Source organism: Leucopleurus acutus, assembly GCF_964270905.1.
Source record: "Leucopleurus acutus genome assembly, chromosome: 10".
Lineage (NCBI taxonomy): Eukaryota > Metazoa > Chordata > Mammalia > Artiodactyla > Delphinidae > Leucopleurus > Leucopleurus acutus.
This window is the reverse complement of record NC_139153.1, coordinates 49,841,523-49,861,519: the sequence shown is the minus strand read 5'-3', so window position 1 is coordinate 49,861,519 and position 19,997 is coordinate 49,841,523. Positions and strand designations below refer to the sequence as shown.

Here is a 19,997-nt window from a genome sequence, read left to right as displayed (position 1 = left end):
TCTTCTCATTATGTAGAGAAGCATAGTTTTAGGGATAAAACTGATAGTGTCTCAACAACTCTACAAAGAAATGCTCCCTCCAGCCTCCCACCTCCCTTCCACTTTTCCAATAGGCTTGATTTGCTTGGTCACCTAAGGGCTGTGAAATCCATTTTGGCGCCTCATTTTTAAGACCTGCTTGGAAGCCTGCCGCCTCCTTTTCATAAGTCAGAGAAGATGGTACCTCTTGTCCTGTATCCTCTGTCCTGGACTCAGTGGAGACAGAAGACATCTCATTTTAGCATCCTCTCTTTGCCTCCATCCAGCCACTTTGTAAAACAACAAATGAGGTGCCCAGCACCACTCCTGTCTTCCTGAAGCTCCCACATCCCGCCCTCTGGTCTGTCCTCCCGATGCCTCTCCAGTGCTGCTGCCTTGGGCCTTGGTGCAGGCCAAGATTTTGGACACGGTGGCCAGGGTGACTCTCTGCCTCTCCTCCCTCCTCTGCTTTCTTTCTTCTCACCTGTTATGGCACTGTGTCCCAGGACACTAAGTGACTCACTGCAGGGGTAGTTTCACTGCCCCCCACCTCCTCTTCCTTTTCCCCCAGGCAGGGGCTGGTGTCTGATCGAGCCCTCTATCCCCCACTTTAGACCATCATCAGCCCCACTTTCACACAGGTCACGCTGTTCCCCCTTTATTGGTCATTTTCCAGAGAGTTTGCCCAATAGTTCAGACTGTGTGATGGGAATTCAGGTAAAAATGGGTAGAATTTCAGGACTTGGACTACTCAGCAAGATCCACAGAAGAGCAGAAACGTGATCCATATGAAGAGCAAAGAAAGTGGGACTTGCAAGCTTGAATTGAGTGAGTGATGGAGGCAGAGGAGGTTGAGATTGTCTGGAGGAATAAATAGGAAAGGGGTGGAAGGAAACCAGAGCTGATACTTTGGGTAGAAAATATGGACGAAGGTAAAAAAATCTACCATAATGTTTTGTCCATTTTTAAATCTTCTTATAAACATCACAGGAAAGACGAATTAGCTGGGTTATGGGAATGACCACTCTTTCAGTGATTTCATACAAGTCGCCAGGGAACAGTAGGTTGTATCCTAACCAAAGCTCACCATATATCTGACAGGAACAAATGCTAAGCATGGACTGCGCTGCAAGGCCTGTAAGATGAGTGTCCACCACAAGTGCATGGACGGCCTGGCACCCCAGCGGTGCATGGGCAAGCTGGTAAGGGCTTGTGCCCGGAGTGTGTCCCAGAACCGCTGCTCAGGGCACCTGCCTGCCCGATGAGATCACTCCATTCAAAATATTTCACAGCAGCACCCTGAGAACTGGACACTGGGAAGGTACCCCCCACGTCTCTGGCTGGACAACTTGGCTTCCTTGTTGGCATAATGATTGAGGAAGAAGGAGCTTTGTCAACTTAGGAGATGCATGTTGCACGTGTGGAAGGGGCTCAGTGTCCTTCATAGAGTGGACAACTTGTCCTGGGTCGGCACTTTCCCAATTTTAGCATTGGGACTGTCCAAGTTTTGCAAGTAGAAAGCAGGCATCCCAGGAACCCCCTCAGCCCCAGCTTACTTGTCTGACAGCTCAGTGCGTATCAAGAATGGGATAGAGATGAACCACCCCACAGAAGTGGAGAGAGTAGTAAACATCTGTACCACTGTAACAGATCATGGTGGCCAAACCAAGGGCTGGGGGCTCAGCCTGGCCCATTCTGGGCTGATGGTCGCATCTCAGGGGTGGACTTCAGTACTGGTGCCACACAATGATAAAAAAGCCACCCAGAACACCTTTGAGAATAGTTGAAACTAAGATGGCCAAAGAATTATAGAAGGGACCAAGAATGTCTACTCTAGACATACTGGGGGCATGACAGCTGTCTTCAGAAGAATTTAAGATCTGTCACACAGAACTCTGTCGTCCTCTGTGGCTTCAGGGAAAAGGCCTAGGATCAGTAGGTTTCAAGTCTTAACCATCAGAGATGATGTCACCAAAGACCTGCCTCCAGGATTAGTGAGAGTTCCTGCTCTCCACATCCCCAGCAGTGTTCACAGGAGGATACCACTTGCTAGGAACATTGGAAGGGATTCTGGAATTCTAGTAGGGGTGGGACCCTTCCGTTCCCTTCTAACACTGGGGTACAGTAAGTCAGGATTCTTAGAGAGTTCATCTCCGTTCTCTGATTGGCAGTGTCCTCTTCTCCAAAACCCCTGCCTCACGTGCTCCCCTCCTCTCCTCGCATGGTGATTCCCACAAGCCAAGGCAGAAACCATGGATGAGAGGTCAGAAAAACAGAACGGAATCTAGAACACAAAGCTCTGCGTAGAGCTCATCAGACATACAAGGGACTTCAGGTCTACCTGTGAGGTCTGCTTGCCCATGCCCAGGCCTTTTAATGATGTTAATAAGTCATGTGGTGAAATAACACACAATGGTCCATTTGTATCCTGGGAAGTAATGAGGAGCCCAACATAAAGGAGGCTGCAATGTGCACCTGCAGAGGAGAAGTGGGACCGGGGAGGGCAGGGCTGGGGGCTTGCTTTCTGGAGGGAGTGGAGCTTGCTTATTGACACCTCTACCTCCCAACCCGACCCCAGGGATAAATTACAGGACATGTCAGCATCTTAAAGGGAAACAGGGAGACACCCCTAGAGGAACCAACTGGTTTCATTTTTAGAGTTCTCGTGAGGTTTTCTCCATCTCATCAATAACATTGAGCCCTTCTCTTTCTCATTCTGTCTCCAGCCAAAGGGGTTTCGGCGTTACTACAGCTCCCCCTTGCTCATTCATGAACAGTTTGGATGCATTAAAGAAGTTATGCCCATTGGTGAGTTGGGACCCGGTGGACTGAGCTGGGTTTGGAGCAGCGACGTCAGAGCTGATGGCTGCTCTTCTCCCAGGTCCCGGTGCTGCCGTACCGGTGGGGGACCGGGGGGGGGGGGGTGGCATTCGTTTGGTGGCTAATTGGGTTATGGTTGTTTGTTTTGCTGGAGGGGAAACTTAAGGCGAACCAAATTCTCTAGAAATTTTTGTCCTCTCCCTGATGAAGCTTCAAAGAACCCAGGTCCAAAGGCCATCAGCAGTATGGCAGAGTGGAAGGAGCATGGAGCCTGGCATCCCATAGACCTGGGTCACAGCCCAGCTCCTCCATTGACCAACTTGTGTCTAAACAAGCTACTCAACCTGCTGGACCCTATACGATGAAAACAGCAATGGCTGCTTTTCATAATTTTTTGTAGAAAATAGATATACATTATAGACCAATGCTTGGAAGGAGCTTACTGAATATTGTTTATTCTTTAATGAGGAAAAAATGTCTTATATTTTTAGGTATTTCTGGCTTGAATATATTCCTCAACAATATCCTTCAGTTCCATTTCTTCTCCCTTTCTGAAAATCTCTACATTTATGTTTGCCCTTTGGTGGTGGCAGGGGGAGCAACTTTTAAACTAGAAATTTACAAACTGGAAAGTTTTTAATTAGAAATCCCAGGAAGCCTGGTAATGTCCAAGTCTTTCAAAAAGGTTGCCTCCTACTGCAAATTTTGTGTCACGAGACTTCGTACCTTGGTGAGCAGGGCCTTTCACTAGAGGAAATAAAGCTGGGAAGAACCTTGGCACTGGAGTCCTGCGGGTGGATAACAAAGAGGAAAACCAGTCAATCAGCAAAGGTTTGGGAGCAGAGTGGGCTGAGTGCAGAGGAGGGACCTGGGAAATGGGCACAGGTCGTGGGGGGAGCATGCGAGGAAAGTTGACCACAAAAGCCCCATTTCCCCAGCGGTAAGAGGGTCTGTTGTGCAGGACCTACTTTTCGATGCCATTAACCCAGGAGGTATGATAGGTGGTTGTCTGTCCCGACTGTGATATGAGGAAACCCTTCTCTCAGGTGAGCTTTCTCTTCTGCTGCAGCCTGCGGCAATAAGGTGGACCCTGTCTATGAGACCCTCCGCTTCGGCACCTCCCTGGCCCAGAGAACAAAGAAGGGCAGCTCTGGCAGCGGCTCCAATTCACCTCCCGGAACCTCGGTAATTGTCCTCTTCCTCCCTCGGGCACCGTGGAGTGCGGGTCCCACAGGCCGGGGGAGTCTCTTGGGGGTCAGGCAGCCTGTAATGGGAGCTCCAAGTGCCTTTGGGCCACTAAAGGTTAACCTTTTGGGGCCAACCCTCAGAGATCCTTTTACTTTCCTCCTAAAGACCATGTTCCTGGCCTCAGGCTCATTGACTCTCTCTCCCTCCCCCTCCCACCACTAGTAGCTTATCTGCTGACACATAGAAAAGTTCGACCCAAACAAGGGGCAGAAGCAGAGAAGTCCCAGCTGTGTCCAGTTCTCCTTCCAGCTACATCCCAGTTCAAGAATACAGCCATTTCTCACATTTTCTCAGTCCTCTCTCTCTAAGGCAAGATGCACCCTTTGATTTCTTTCACACAAACACTGCCCTCCCTGGAAGAGGGGTGTGGCGTGGAGGCGGGGCGCTTCCCTCCATGGGACACACACCCTCCCAAGCACCTCTCTCCTATGTTTTACCTGATCTAAAATGCGTGTTGTGTGCATCTCTGTGACCTGGTGTCGTCATCCTCTCTCTGACTGTCCCAACCGAAGTTTCTATGAATGCCCCAAGATGCCACACAACTCAGTAGCAGAGAGAAGGCTCCCCAGAGATGGGCCTGACCTGCCCGCATGAGCAGCAATGTCTGCTGCTGTGGTTCTGAGCTGTTGCTCATCACAGCAAGGAGACATCCTGAGAAACACTCCGCAGGAGACAGTGAACGTTTTCGCCTCCACGTTTGTGACTGATGCTATGAGCAGAAAGACCATCACAGGCATAATTGACGGATGTCCAGTCTGCTTTCGTGTCTAAAACAGCTTTATTTCTGGCAATATCTCGACCCTACAGACTGGTTTTAGGGGCAGAAAGCATAGTTTGTTCAATGTCAATAACATGTTCGTTCATCATAGCCCACTTATACTTCCTGGCGCTGGTTCCATCAGTAAATATTTCTTGAAATTTTGCTCTGTGAAGGCTTTGTTCTGAGAGCTGCAGGGAGACAAAGACAAATGAAATTGTACTTAAATATCTGTCACTTCACTCTTTCCCCAGAGTCCAAATTGCCTCAGTGGAAGCAAACAGAAACAATTGATTGCTACTTTAACATGACCCTGCTTCCTTCCTGCAGGGTCGGTAGTAATGAACTTCAGCCTCTTGCCATCCTGGCAGTATTGTTATATCCTAAAGCGAACATATTCCCACATAGCAAAGGTTTATTTTCTTCCAGGGCTGTAGAGGCATTTGCTTTACATTGTTGGGAAGCTGCTGCCTGGCTGTTTCTAAATCGTTAGGTTTCCTGTCATGTGCTTTCAAATGTTCTAGAATACAGAAGGCTTGATGGCTTTGGGAAGACAGCAGAAACCAAATTCGAAAACTTTCTAGGAGTTGGTTAGCTAGTTTAGTAATGATCTTCAGTTTTGTAAGATTAAATTAACATAATAATAGCAACTTCTATTCAGAAATAGTGAGCTTCAGAGGAACAGGGTACAAGTGACTTAGAGGCCCTGTGACTTTTTTATTTTCTTCTTTCTGATGTGTCATGAAAGGAGGAATGGCTGAAATAAATCTTAAAGTTAAATTGTAAGAAGAAATCAGTCTCAGGAAGGTGGTACTAAAGTACTCTAGAGCTGATGAGGAGAGTTAGGAAGGCAAACTTGTTCCTCTCTAGTAAGATATAAATAAATTGTTTTACAAATATGACTCTCCTCTGAGGCCCCCTAAATTCCTCTTTTAAAGAGGCGAGAGATGCACAGATAGAAGTAGAGCATCTGACCCTTTGAAAGAGGCCATCTGTGGTGTAAATGTTTAATGACCAACGAGGGCTGGACCCTGATTTGTAGCATTTGCCAATTTCCATGGTATAAATACTCCCACTGTGGCCAATTTCAAGCTACCAGTGTGATGACCCTAAAGGCTCTCACCAGCGCATGTGAGCTAGTCCAGCTATACTGCTGGGTGAAGCACAGTGCTTAAGAGACGAACCTAGAGAATGTTATGCTCAGTGAAATAAGTCAGACAGAGAAAGACACGTACTGTCTGATATCACTTATATGTGGAATCTAAAATATAATACAAATGACGGATATGCAAAACAGAAACAGACTCACAGATATAGAAAACAAATTTATGGTTCCAAAAGGGGAAAGGGAAGGGGAGAGGGACAAATTAGGCCTATGGGATCAACAGATACAAACTACTATACATAAAATAGATAAGCTGTAAGGATTTACTGTATAGCACAGAGAATTATTATCTTGAACTAAGTTTAATGGAGTATAATCTGCAAAGTACTGAATGATTATGCTGTACACCTGAAACTAACATAATATTGTAAATCAACTATACTTTAAAAAAAAAAAAAAAAGAGCATGGGCTCTGGAGACAACACCAGGGGTTCAAACCCCAGCTCCACCACTTACGAGCTCTGGGACCTCAAGTTGAGTTCTTGATTGTCTCTGGGTTCAGATTCCTATCTGAAAAATAGGCCTATCAGAGGATTATTGTGAAGCATAAATGAGATGATTCATATAAAGTATGTAAAAACAGCACGTGCTAGATGATTGGTAACAATTAGCTATTTAGAGTGCTGCTTTCTTATTGTTGTTGTTATTTCTGTAACCTAAATTCTAACTATGACTTCTCTTATACACAAGAAAGGGCAAAATTTGTTATTGCAAAAGCAATTACTTTTCGCAGCAATGGAAATAGCACTGAACTCATACCTAAGTCATGCATCCCTCAGTAGTGCATCTTGTTCTCTATAATTAATATTTAACACTCACCTAGAAAGAGCTGTAGTTCTACTGGCCATTTTAAGGGACAGGATGTAAGCAGGAATTCTGATTTCTCTCTGTCTCTTCCTGGGAAGTAGCCTAACTGTGGCCTGTGCATATAGGCACTCATTCACCTGTCATGTGCCAACCCCAGAGCCCGCTCTGGACACTGGGAGGGAGCGACAGTGCCCGTAAGAGAGCACACAGCCTCTCTGAAGTTAACCAAACAGACAGAAGAGCAATGATGCGATTCTTAAGACAGTGTCGTGTAAATTCCACCTTCGCTCTTCTACTGGTATCACAATCTCTGCTCAGTCGGCCCCTGAAATGACCTTGCTCATTCCACTCTGTTCCCTCTTTTCAAGATTTCAGATCTTGTCGAGGTTCCTGAAGAGGCTGACGGGCCAGCAGGCGTGTATGGCCTACGGAAACGTAGCAACAGCGGTAAGTGGGGGGTGTGGGGATCTAGCACCGCCCAGCACAAACGGGAATCACATCCGTCATCCAGGTCAGCAGGCAGGCACACCTGACTTCCAGGCGCCTCTCTCTGCCAGCTCTGGAATTCAGTCCGGGCAAGTGTTTGATATTCTGGAGGGAAACCGGGCATAATCACTGGTGGATTTCAGTGATTTGACTATAACATTCCCTAAGTTCTGTCTTCTGAGTTCTCATGCCGTAAGGACATAGAGGTCCTTCCAGGCCTTTCTGTTAACACGTCACTTTCCCCACTGACCTACACTGGATAACAAAGCATCCCAGAGAGAACCACTCCATGCTACACCGGAAGTACTCCAGGTGAGGGGTGGTGCCGGGGAGTGTGGGCCTCACCTGGGCTCCTTCCCAGCAGAGATAACTAAGACTCAAAGACTGATCTGCACAGTCTAGCCAGACATTCTTTATTAATATCGTTTAGTTTGCTAATAGCATAAGCCCTTCTTATAATAATTTCTAGAATACTTATTAGATGCTAACTACATGCTATTGCTTGCTAACATTGAGAAAGAACCTCCTCTTAAACCAGAACTTAAAGAAACATAACCAGCACCTTATGCCTGAATCTCGATGAGCCTCTTGATGTCAACAGCTACTTAATTTCCACTCATTTATCCAAAAACTATTTATGAAGTATTTACTACCAGCAGCAAAACTACATAGGTCACAAAGCTGTCCTCGGATCACTCATAACCCAGCACGGTTGCAGGTCCTGACCTGCATTGTTACCTTGGGCTGAATGCATTCTCCTGGCAGAAGTTATCCCTTGAAGCTCTAATACCCGCAGGTGAAGCACCACCTTGGACAGATTTTCCACTTGACTAAATGTCCCTGCCATTTCCAGGCTGGAAGCAGGACTTCTACATCAAATACCCCATAGCTGCTTTGTCAGCTGCTGTCTTACAAGGTGTCACTTCACTTCCTTAGCTCTAGGAATCCATTCATTCTCTTCTCTAGTTAGGATGGGGCCTCTGCGATTCCCTCAGGCAGCGCCCCATGACCCTCCTTTCTAAATAAGCATCAGCGTCCATTAGGACCCCCTTTGCCAAGCCCACCCACAGCTGCTAAAGCACACTGCTAGGGTAAGAAGTCTTTGGCATCAAATGGGGAAAACACTACTTTCAGATCAGTGCAGACGTCCGTCAGGCACTTAGCAGTGCCATTAGAAAGACAAATCAGAGAGTGCCAGCTGCCAGAGGACCTCGTGGCAGAGCAGTAACCCTGCAGGACCTCCCAGCCCACTTCTGTCCAGCATTGCAGATCCAGCAACTGAATTTGGTGAGCAGCCCTGGAGTTTGTCAGTATCTTAGGACCAAACTCACCAGAGGCTGGAATGTAAGCCAGAGCTGCATTTCAGTGCTGCAAGTCTGTCAGCTGTTCTGTCCCCTGAGTCTGAGTTCTGCCTGCCTTCTTCCCCTGACGCTTCTCACCAAATCGCAGGGGGCATCCTCATCATTAATCGCACTGGACGTATTTGGTCCTTGGCCCCTCCTTGCTGTGGAGGTAGATGCTGGACTTCACTTAGTGATCATGTGGTCTTCAAGAGACCTAGCCTCTCTCTGCTTCAGTCACCTCACCTCTAAAATGAGGATACTAATAACACAAATCCATAGGGTGTTGTGATCTTTAAATGAGATAACAAAGGTAAATACTGTCTGTACACTGATGACTCTAAAACTTCATTCCTAGCATTAGGCCTCTTTGCTGCCTCTGGATGCCTGTAGCCTACTGGAAAAGGCCATCTGAATGGAGAACAGGCTTCTTCAAGTTAACACACCCAAATGGACTCTTGATTCCCTCACTCACCCCCCACCCCCGCCTACCGAAACCAGCTCTTCCTCAGTTGCTCCTGCTCTGTTGTAGGAACGCCATTTTACTAGATGATCAGGCCAAGGCTTTTGGCATCAGCCTTGACACCCTTCTTCTCACACCTCTTATCCAATCTGTTCGCAGATCTTATCTGCTGCTCTTCAAAATCACACCCAGCATGGGCCCACATCTTCCCTCTCTGCCTCCACCACCCTGGTACAGATTTACGGATGTTGTCGCCCATTCCTCAGTAGCTGAGGTCTCTTTTTGCCCTGGGGATTTCTTCACTCAAAAATGGTCTTCTGGGCTTCCCTGGTGGCGCAGTGGTTGAGAGTCCGCCTGCCGATGCCTGTTCGTGCCCCGGTCCGGGAAGATCCCACATGCCGTGGAGCAGCTGGGCCCGTGAGCCATGGCTGCTGAGCCTGCGCATCCGGAACCTGTGCTCTGCAACGGGAGAGGCCACAGCAGTGAGAGGCCCGCGTACCGCAAAAAAAAAAAAAAAAAAAAAATGGTCTTCTTAGGGTTTTATTATGTGAACAGCTGTATTTAGGGATCATCAATATGAAGCACCATTGCTATTAATGAAGTCATCGTCAGGTCACAAAGTGTCAGAGATGCAGCCTAGAGCCTCACTAATCCACATGTGGCCCGTGGACCAGCGGTCTGGGCAGAACTTGAGAGCCCGTTAGAAATGCAGAATCTCAGGCTGCCCCAGACCTGAAAAATCAGAATTTCCATATGGACCTGTGATTCATATTCTTGTTAGCGTTTGAGAAGCCGGTTTAGAGGCCATTTAATCTAACCCCTCTCCTCCAATATACACACACAAACAGGGACACACAGACATATACACGCAACAAATACTGGATAGATAAGGAAATTGAGACGTGGAGTAATACACTCAAGGACACAAAGTTGATGATTTGCTGTCTCTTTCATGTTAAGGGGCATTTTCACAGTCTTATTCAAAGCAATATGTTGAAAGAACTTAGTAAGTGATAAACCTCTAAAAAGCTTTGGAGATCTATTAACTATTCCTTTGATCAGCAGTAGCTTTCTTCATGTGCACTCTTAGAAGCAAGAGGGATTAATTATGCATCAGTTTGCTTCAGAACGTGTTCCTTTGATTTGGATTTAATGCTCTGTCCATGTAGTTTGAGAAACAACATAGAGAAAACACCCTGCTTATATATAGTCCAAGTTCCCACTCGTCGTCTCACATTCTTGGCAAGGAGAGCCTCCGGTTCTGCTTTACCTGTTTCATGTATGTTCTAAAATGTACATAGGGCACACAGGTATTATTTCCACCAGCCAGATGTTATGTCAAAATCCTTGAGAAATATTTCCAAGGCCACCTCAGAAGAAGGTACAATTCATACTCATGTCTTTAGTGCTAAGAGTGCAGTCTCTGCTTTCTCTCTTATATTATAAAAGCTCTTGGGCAGGTCTGAGTGTTTCTGGTGGTTGTTTTCAACGCTGTTCCTGGGTGCATCAGAAATATACATGGGCAAATTTGTTGGTCTTCACCTTTGGCTTAACTGCCAGAAACTCCACTGGAAGCAAGGTCATGAGCAGAGAGAGAATCATCTATCTAATACATAGCCTCAAAATGACAAAAACTCAAGGAGAAATTGACAGAACTATTAGGAAATTGGCATCGCGTTTCACGCTGAGAGTTTTTAACACTCCTCTCAGTCACTGGCAAATCAGATAAACAAAAAGATTCAGTACAGACATGGAGGATCTGAGGACGCACTTGACAATCCAAATCTAACTGACTTTAAAAGGATGCTCCAAAAGAATATATAACTGAATCACTTGGCTGTACATCTGAAACTAACACAATATTGTAAACCAACTATACTTCAATTAAAAAATAAGATAATATAAAATTAAAAGGACACTCCATCTAACAAATGGGAAATTCACATTCTTCTTAAGAATGTATGGAACTATTATAAAAATTGCTGACACTTCCCTGACAGTCCAGTGGTTAAGACTCCGCACTTCCACTGCAGGGGGCATGGGTTCAATCCCTGGTCAGGGAACTAAGATCCTGTATGCCACACAATGCAAAAAATAAGTAAATAAAAATTGCTCACCTACTGGACCATACTGCAAGTTTCACACATTTCACAGAATTAATATGATACAGAACACATCTTTCTGACTACAGTGCAAACAAGATAGAAATCAATATTCAAAATATAACTAGGAAAACCCATACTTTAGGAAATTAAAAACATATTTTTAGAAACCTCATATGTCAAAAAAAGAAGTCATAATGAAAATTGAAATATATTTAAAACTAATAATGAAAACACTACCTATCACAACTTGTGGGATGCAGCAAAAATCGTGCCTAGAGTATTTAGTGCTAAAATTATTCCACTAAAAAATAAAAGCTGAAAAGTAATAATCTAAGCATCATATTCAAGAAGTCAGAAAAAGAAATAGAACAAACCCAAAGCATACAGAAGGCAGGCATTAATAAAGACAAGAGAAGAAATTATTAAATGACACAGGTAGGTCAATACATTCTAAGAACAGTTCTTTAAAAAAAATAAAATTTACAATCACTAATAATTTTTTAAGAATAAGAGAGAGAGAGATGAAACAAAAAGTAATTAAAAAGGAGGAATATAACAGAGGTTGACAAGAAAGAATCTTATGACCAACTTCATACCAATACATTTAAAACTTTTTAAATGGACAGATGCCAAGAAACTTATCGATGACCGAAGTCTGACTCAAGAGGAAACAGAAATACGTAGAGAACTTGACTTTGCTTCCAGTTATGGTGGAAACACTCAATATTTTAAGATTTTGCACAACAAAAATACCAGGCCCAGACAACTTTATAAATAAACTCTACCAAACATTTTTTTTAATAAATTTATTTATTTATTTATATTTGGCTGCTCTGGGTCTTAGTTGCTGCGCGCAGGCTTTCTCTAGTTGCAGCGAGCTGGGGCTACTCTTCGTTGCGTTGCACAGGCTTCTCATTGTGGTGGCTTCTCTTGTTGCAGAGCACAGGCTCTAGGCACACGGACGTTAGTAGTTGTGGCACGTGGGCTCAGTACTTGTGGCTCACTGGCTCTAGAGCGCAGGCTCAGTAGTTGTGGTGCACAGGCTTAGCGAGCCACAACTACTGAAGACCGCGCACCTAGAGCCGGTGCTCGGCAACAAAGAGAAGCCACCGCAATGAGAAGCCCGCACACGGTGACGAAGAGTAGCCCCCGCTCGCCGCAACTAGAGAAAGCCCACACGCAGCAAGGAAGACCCAATACAGCCAAAAATAAACAAATAAATAAATAAATTTATTTTAAAAAAACATTTGAGGAAGGTAAAATTTTCAGATTACATAAGCTCTTTCAGGACAACAGGAGGTGCACAGGAGGACGGGCAGCAGCATTCTCTAACTTAATTTATGGGACTGGTATAATACTGACCTCAAAATCAAAGGAAGACAGCATGAGACAAAATCGCTGGCTAGTCCCCCTCGTGAATATGGATGCAGAAATCTGAAATAAAATCATCTTAGTGCACTGAATCCAATAATGCCTTTTAGAAAAGCAGTGCATAATTACCAAGTTGAACTTATTCTGGGGATGCAAATGTGAGTCAATGTCAAATAAGCTGATAATGTAACTCGTACATGACCAGGTTAAAGAAGAAAAACCAAATCATCATCTTGAGGCAGACATGGGCCTCCCAGGACTGCAAAGTAAAAAATAAAGACAGAATATAGAAAAGGAAAAGAGGAAAGCTCTTTGGGGACTAGCAAAAACTAAAGATTCATTTTGCATCTGTAACATTAGAAAATATGCCTGTGTAATGGACATAGATTTTGAATGTGTCCATGGGTGAAATCAACAGCCAGATAGATTTTGAGTGTGTCCATGGGTGAAATCAACGGCCAAATTATTTTTAATGAAATGAATTACAAGTACCAAACATAAAAGGTGTCTGATACATTTTTTTTGTAAAATAGTTACCTTTCTTTATGCCTTTCCCCTCAAATCAAAGTCTTAGAAATAGCCAGAAGGAATGGGTTTTTTAAAAAATCATTTTTTTGGGGCAGTGTTCCAGTTCTGTTTGCAACCATATAGCCGAAAACACATTGGGAGTCACTTCAAATAATTTTCAGCATAGTTCACAAAATGATACACATTTTTGTGATGGCTAATGGATAGTCAATGAAAAGCTAAAATAATGTGAAATTACAAAATTATAAAATCAGTCAAACTGAATATTGCATATGTACCTTATGTCGTCCCCCTTTTAGATCAATCGAGAATTTTCCAAGATGCTCTTCCCATGTTTCCATTCAAATATTCAGTATTCTTTAAATGTATCCAGTTTTATACTTATGGAATCAAGTTATGCCAAGATTTCAGGTAATCACTTAAAACCAGAGAAGAGTGTTGCTCGTCTCTACTCTTAAAACCGGGAAGTTGCGTAGCCAAATATTGAGGCAGACAAGGCCCTTCATTTTCCATTTTTCTACAAAGCCGAGCGCCTCCAGTGACTGCATATTGGCTTCCTAGGGATAATGGAATTGCACCCACAGGCTCTGGAACTATAAACCATGGGCAACAGATGTTTGCTAAGCATCAGTACATTTACAGGGGCTCTTGTTCTGAAGTGTGTTTTCTACATCACGGTTATTGAGTCCATTTTAAGGACAGTGGAGATTGTCGATGCACTAAATGAAAGAGAATACAGAGCTTTCCGTGGTGTGTTTCTCTTCCTCTGCTCGTATCCTTGATCCTCTGAAGGAGGACCAAAGGGAAGACTAATGTGCTTTTTTGTTGTTTTTGGGGGGGTTTTTTGCGGTACGCGGGCCTCTCATTGTTGTGGCCTCTCCCGTTGCGGGGCACAGGCTCTGGACGCGCAGGCTCAGCGGCCATGGCTCACTGGCCCAGCCGCTTCGCAGCATGTGGGATCTTCCCGGACCGGGGCATGAACCCATGTCCCCTGCATCGGCAGGCGGACTCTCAACCACTGCGCCACCAGGGAAGCCCTAATGTGTTATTTTTGAATGTCAAGTCATCTAAAAGGTAGATTAATTTCAACACTACAACCCTATTGTGTAGATTTGGAAACACTTGCTACCTTTTATTTTTATTTAAGGAAGATACATGATGTTGGTCTCTGAGATAATTGTGACTGATTGAACTAGCTAAGGCAGAGCCCCCCATACCATCAGGGACCTCCCACAGCTGTGTGTGTGGACAGTGAAAACTCCTGCCCGTTGTAAGAAGCCTTTTTCTTCAGCGAAGGCCACAGAGTGGCTGCTCATATGCAAAAGGCAGAGAATTATGTACTCTAAGAACAAACTAAATGAGAAACCACTATTCAATTTTCTTTCTCAACAGCAGCCCCAGTGCATTGACAATAAGAGATTGAGAAAGTATTTTGAAGTTTAAAACTAAAGCTTTACTCTGCAAATAGAATGTAGAAATCATTAAGAAACTAGAGTCAAGATATTGAATAGAGATCAAAGAATCTGATATTTGAAAAACTGAATTCAAATGCAATTAATTTGGGCCATACCTCACCTACCATCCCCTTAACAAATGATTTGATACATTTAACAAAGATTAATAACATGGTTTCTGCTCCTGAGAAGAGCTCTGCCAAATGCGACCAAGCAATGCAGGAGGATGCGTGCTGGCCTGGAGGCCTGTATGAAGGTGTGGGCGTGCAGAGAGGGTGGTGCAGGATGCTCAAGGGAGACAGGGGGAGCATCACGTGGAAGATGACACGAGAGCTGGGTCACTGAGGATGAGGAAAAGGTGGGGAGAGGTCAAGTCGAAGGTATGGTGCTGGGAATAAATAAATAAAGCTACATCTTTCAAGCATGTTTCCAAAACATGGTGACTGGATTAATAAAGCCCCTGCTTTTTCTTGTCTCCTTCAGTGTTCACGTATCCAGAAAACGGCACTGACGATTTCAGAGACCAAGCAAAGAACATAAACCACCAGGTATTCATGGATGTCTTGGAAAACAGACCAGACAGGGTCCTTAGGTCATTCTGTAGGTCACCACCATTCTGTAGGTCACCACCCATATTACAGTGCATCCAGGGTACAAAGGATAAGCATTATACTGTATGCTTTTGTTTCTGTTATGTATGTCACATACAAGTTGATATATGCTCTACAGTGTGTTAATTATATAATTATGTAATATATTATGACTATTTTAAAGTACATAAGTATATATTTATTATATTTTATGGTAATTTACATATGCAATTAGAACAGAATAATATTTCATAAAGTACTTGAGCTTTGGATAGCAGAGTGAATCACAAACAAAAAGAATGTAGTTGTGTACAACTTGTGTTTATGTTTTCTATATATATGGCATATATTTATTATATTATGCATTTAAATATATTATACAATTATATATTGCATATATAGTGTATACATATACAACATATAATATGTTACATATTATATAATTTTAAATTATGTATGTTATAAAGCATAAACATTTATATAGGATTAACATTTATGTAGTTAATAATAATAGCTAATGTTTACACAATACCTATAAGACTCTTATATAGTGTACAAATCGGGAACACAATGGAATCAACCTCACAGGGCTGTTGTGAGGTTTGAGTATGCTAATCCCTGTACCATAATACCTGGCACACAGTAAGCCATAAAAAATGGTAGCTTTTATCATCATTACTGCAAAGTTTCATAGCCAGTAGATGGTGATACCATAACATAAATTAAATCAGTCTAATGCCCAAACCTGTAATTTTTCCACAACATGAATGAACGAATTTCTGGATGAATATACCCAGATCCCTTTGATATGCTAGATACAGAATTGTAGGCTAACTGAAAAAAAGTCCATTTTAGGAAATGGAAGTTGTTTACTACTATTCACATGTCTCCTGTCTATAGAGAGAATATTCTCTTGCCTGGGCCCACCTTTCATGAACAACTGTATCAAAGAAAAAAATTGATTTGAAGAAAATTGCAGTATTTCTGACAAAGAGTTCTATATAAATGTTTTCAAATAGTTTGTGGTGAAATCAACTCAGCCAGGAAATTAAAAATAAATCTATGTTTGGAACAAAGTATTTAATAACATTTAGGTATTTTAACACTTAAGATGCATACACTGGAATTACATTTAACTTCTCCATTTCCTATTTTCTTTCTTCTCTCTATTTCTTCCTCCTTCCTTCTCTCACTTCTCTTTTATTTTCTCTTTCAGGGACCTCTTTCCAAAGACCAATTACAGATGAACACCTATGTTGCCTTGTACAAATTTATACCACAAGAGAATGAAGATCTGGAAATGAGGTAAAAATATTTTAAAAGGAAAAAAAGAATGAAAGAAAAATTTTAAGTCACTATCATTCCATGTGAAAAAATACAATTCAATCTGCGCTCCCTCCAAGTGTCTTAGAGCAATGATTGTCCAATGTTAGTGTGCAGGGCTGGTTAACACAGATCGCTGGACCTTATCCTGGGAGTTTGTGACTCAGCACGTCTGGGGTGGGGCTTGAGAATCTGTATTTCTAGCTGGTCTGCAGGTGGTGCTGATGCTGCTGGTCCAGGGACCACACTTTAAGAAGTGCGGTTAGGGCTTCCCTGGTGGTGCAGTGGTTAAGAATCCGCCTGCCAATGCAGGGGACACGGGTTCGAGCCCTGGTCCAGGAAGACCCCACATGCCGCGGAGCAACTAAGCCTATGCGCCACAACTACCAAGCCTGCGCTCTAGAGCCCACGAGCCACAGCTACTGAAGCCCCTGTGCCTATAGCCGTGCTCCGCAACAAGAGAAGCCACTGCAATGAGAAGCCCGTGCACTACAACAGAGAGTAGCCCCCGCTTGCTGCAACTAGAGAAAGCCCGCGCGCAGCAACAAAGACCCAACGCAGCCAAAAATAAGTAAATAAAATTAATTAATTAATTTTAAAAGCGGTTAGCACATCGTCACCAGAGCTGCTGCTGGGAGTTTTCATGAAGGTTGAGCAACAGATGCACTTGGCATCCTGTGGGGTCCAACAGGGAACCAAAAATGTACTTACCGCCCAAATTAACACTGATTGACCAATCAAATTAAAACTCTTTGTTCACCCTGCTGGAGACTGGCAGCTCCTCCTGGCTCCTACCCGGAGCTACTTCTGTTTCAGGAACCATCGCACTTCATGGTAACTGAAACGGGAGGACAGGTGAGCCTCGGGGCCCTCATGAGGTCTTTCTCTGGACCACAGTCTCTTCACGTTTTAGGGGTAGTGTGACTGCAGTCAGTCCTGTGTTCACACCCTACTTGCTGTGTGACCTTAAGCAGTGTCTGAACATCTCATTACTCTGGTTTCCTTACTTATAAACGAATAATAATGACCTTTTCCCCTTAAGGCACTTGTGAGGGTAAAATGAATAAGGTTCCTAAAACATACAGCACCATCATGGTAAACACTCAGGAACTGGTAGTCAGTAAGGTGTTTGCAATGTCGCGTTCACTGGCTTATCTCAAAGAAAAGAATTCACTCCTTCCCTCCATTTATGACCCAAAACACAAGTAATCTCAGGAGAAGGCTTTGGTGTTCTCCAGTCCTAGAGCAGGATACAAGGGGCTGCTTTTGTAGCCAAGTGGGCCCTTAGAGATGGGTTCTTTCCTCTTCTGAAGAGCATGGAGAGAGAAATCAGCGCAGAAGACCACTTAGATGTCAGAGTATTAGGGAAATAGCCTCCATTTTTATGGCGGACTCCACTTGTCCGAATGCCGTGTAGGTCAAGTTATCAGTCACCGATCATCCCTGAAGATGAACGCCTTGTCTCCACCCTGGAGCTCTTTGAACGTTTCCGCATCTCAGATCTGTGCCATTTCCCCGGCATGGTCCCTCTGGCTTTTGCCTGAATATAGTTCCTCCTCAGTGAAATCAGCCTTCTCTTCCACTTTCCCCAAAACCCCTTAAAAGGAGAGAGCTACCAAAAACCTCCATTTAGACGCTGTTTCCTGGGGCCCCATATTCCACCGGGGTCAACGCTGGCAGCTCAGCTGCCCCTCCTGGTGCAACACCCAGCGGGATTCCGTAGCAGATGTGGGTGTCCTGCAGGAGTCTGGGAACGCCCCCGCTCACACCCAAGGTCAGTTTTCATTATCCGTCTGTGGTCTGCTTCCAGTTGATTCTTGGACCTTTCCAGGGCAGAGTTCAGGCCTGGTTCCTAGCTCCTTAGATTCCTTCAGACAATTAGGTTATTGTACATCTGAATGTTCTCCATCCTTGCGGAAGAATCACCATGCTGGACTCACTGGCTGGAGTTGTAAACATTACCTAAACAGCCTGGCTTAGGTGCAGCAGGATGAGATGGCATTTGTCAGGTGAAGCCCTATTCCATCAAAGATACAGCAAACTCTGCTAGGCAGAGCCTGCCTAGAATTCATCGCTGAGGTGGTGCCTTGCCCCCAACTGACAGTCCACATTAACTATCTGCTGATGAAGACGAGGGTGACTTATATTTACTTTGCAATAAATAGTATACTGGGTCCTTCTTGAGGTTATCATTTGGGTGTCTAGAATTTAAAATTTAACAACTCCCCTTTATGCAGATCCCACAGTTTTGCATTAGAAGATTGTTCTGAAGTCGTCAGATGGAAAAAATAACTCCAGAGAAATCTAGACTATTACTGGGGTACTGAGGAGTAAAGTCTAGCAGCCTGGCGGTGGTCGTAAGTTTTTGTGCTTTGGTTAGTCGGTTACAGGCCTTTAAAAGTCAAGTTGTCTGGTCACAAATCAAACGTTTACAGTCTGCTTCGAGGCAAACCGGGACTGTTCACTCCCAGAAGTGAAATGTCTGCGTTACACAGACTGCAAGATTGGAGTGATAAATCATACTCATTTTTTTTGTAAAGAGATTGTAGGTTCCCATTTTAAAAGCCAAGCTCTTGATTTAGAATGCGTAAGGCGATGCTTCGGGGATTTAGTATCATTCCTTGAATGAACTGGTGCTTTGTGAATTATCTTTTTCTCCTTAAACCATGCGGTAGAAAAAATCCTTTTAACAAAATACCATTCTTATCTCTATTTTCTGACAATAGGGCATCTTACCTAACTTTCTGAACCTCTGTTTTCTCATCTTGAAAATAGTAATAATAAGCCCTGCCCTCATAGGATGGCTGTGATTAAATAAGATAACATGGTAGGAGCTTAATAATATTGGTTCCAATCAGTTCTGTTCATACTCCAGAGGTAGATGCTTCCTTTTCAGACTTAAGAAGTGAGAGAGAAAGAAGGACATACGACATGGATTCACCGAATGTTAAGGAATAAAGAGTGTGGGCATCACTTGACCTGGATTTAAGCCCTAGCCAAGCCACTCACTTAGCTGTGTGACCCCCATGAAGCCTGAGAAAGTTCCACAAGCCTTCTGAGCCTCTGCTTCTACACTTGGGAAAGGAGATAATCATTGTGCCTGCCTTAGATCTGCTCATGACACTCAAATCTTTGTTTAAAACTCTCTAATGTCCTCCCACTTCCTTGGGTCAAGACCAGCATACTTACAGGGACCTCTGGGACCCGTACAGTCTCATCCCTGGTGACTTCTCTGCTTTGTCTTGCACCATTGTTCCCCTCACCTCTCTGCTCCATCTTCCGTTCCCCAAAAGGACCACACTCTCACCTGCCAAGGACTTTTTCTTCCTGCAGTCTACTCCTCCTCTCGCCTCAGCCTGCTAGCCACGCACCACCACCACCATCTCACACACACACACACACACACACACACACACACCTGCTTCCAGTTGACTGTTATGCACCCGCTAGATCTCAGCTCCGGTTTCTCTTCCTTGGTGCAGTCTTTCTTGATAAGCACAACCTGGGTGATGAGAGCCTCTG

General features: G+C 44.0%; 1 protein-coding gene across 1 annotated transcript in view; it reads left to right on the top strand.

Moving 5' to 3' along the window:
* The window catches only part of STAC (SH3 and cysteine rich domain), a gene marked incomplete at both ends in the record, with an annotated part of 99,636 nt that overhangs the window by 59,096 nt on the left and 20,543 nt on the right, over positions 1-19,997 (top strand). The window contains 6 exon segments of the mRNA XM_082848636.1: positions 1,120-1,220; positions 2,745-2,826; positions 3,908-4,023; positions 7,184-7,262; positions 15,046-15,110; positions 16,369-16,457. Of these exon segments, the coding sequence (XP_082704762.1) occupies positions 1,120-1,220; positions 2,745-2,826; positions 3,908-4,023; positions 7,184-7,262; positions 15,046-15,110; positions 16,369-16,457 (532 nt within the window).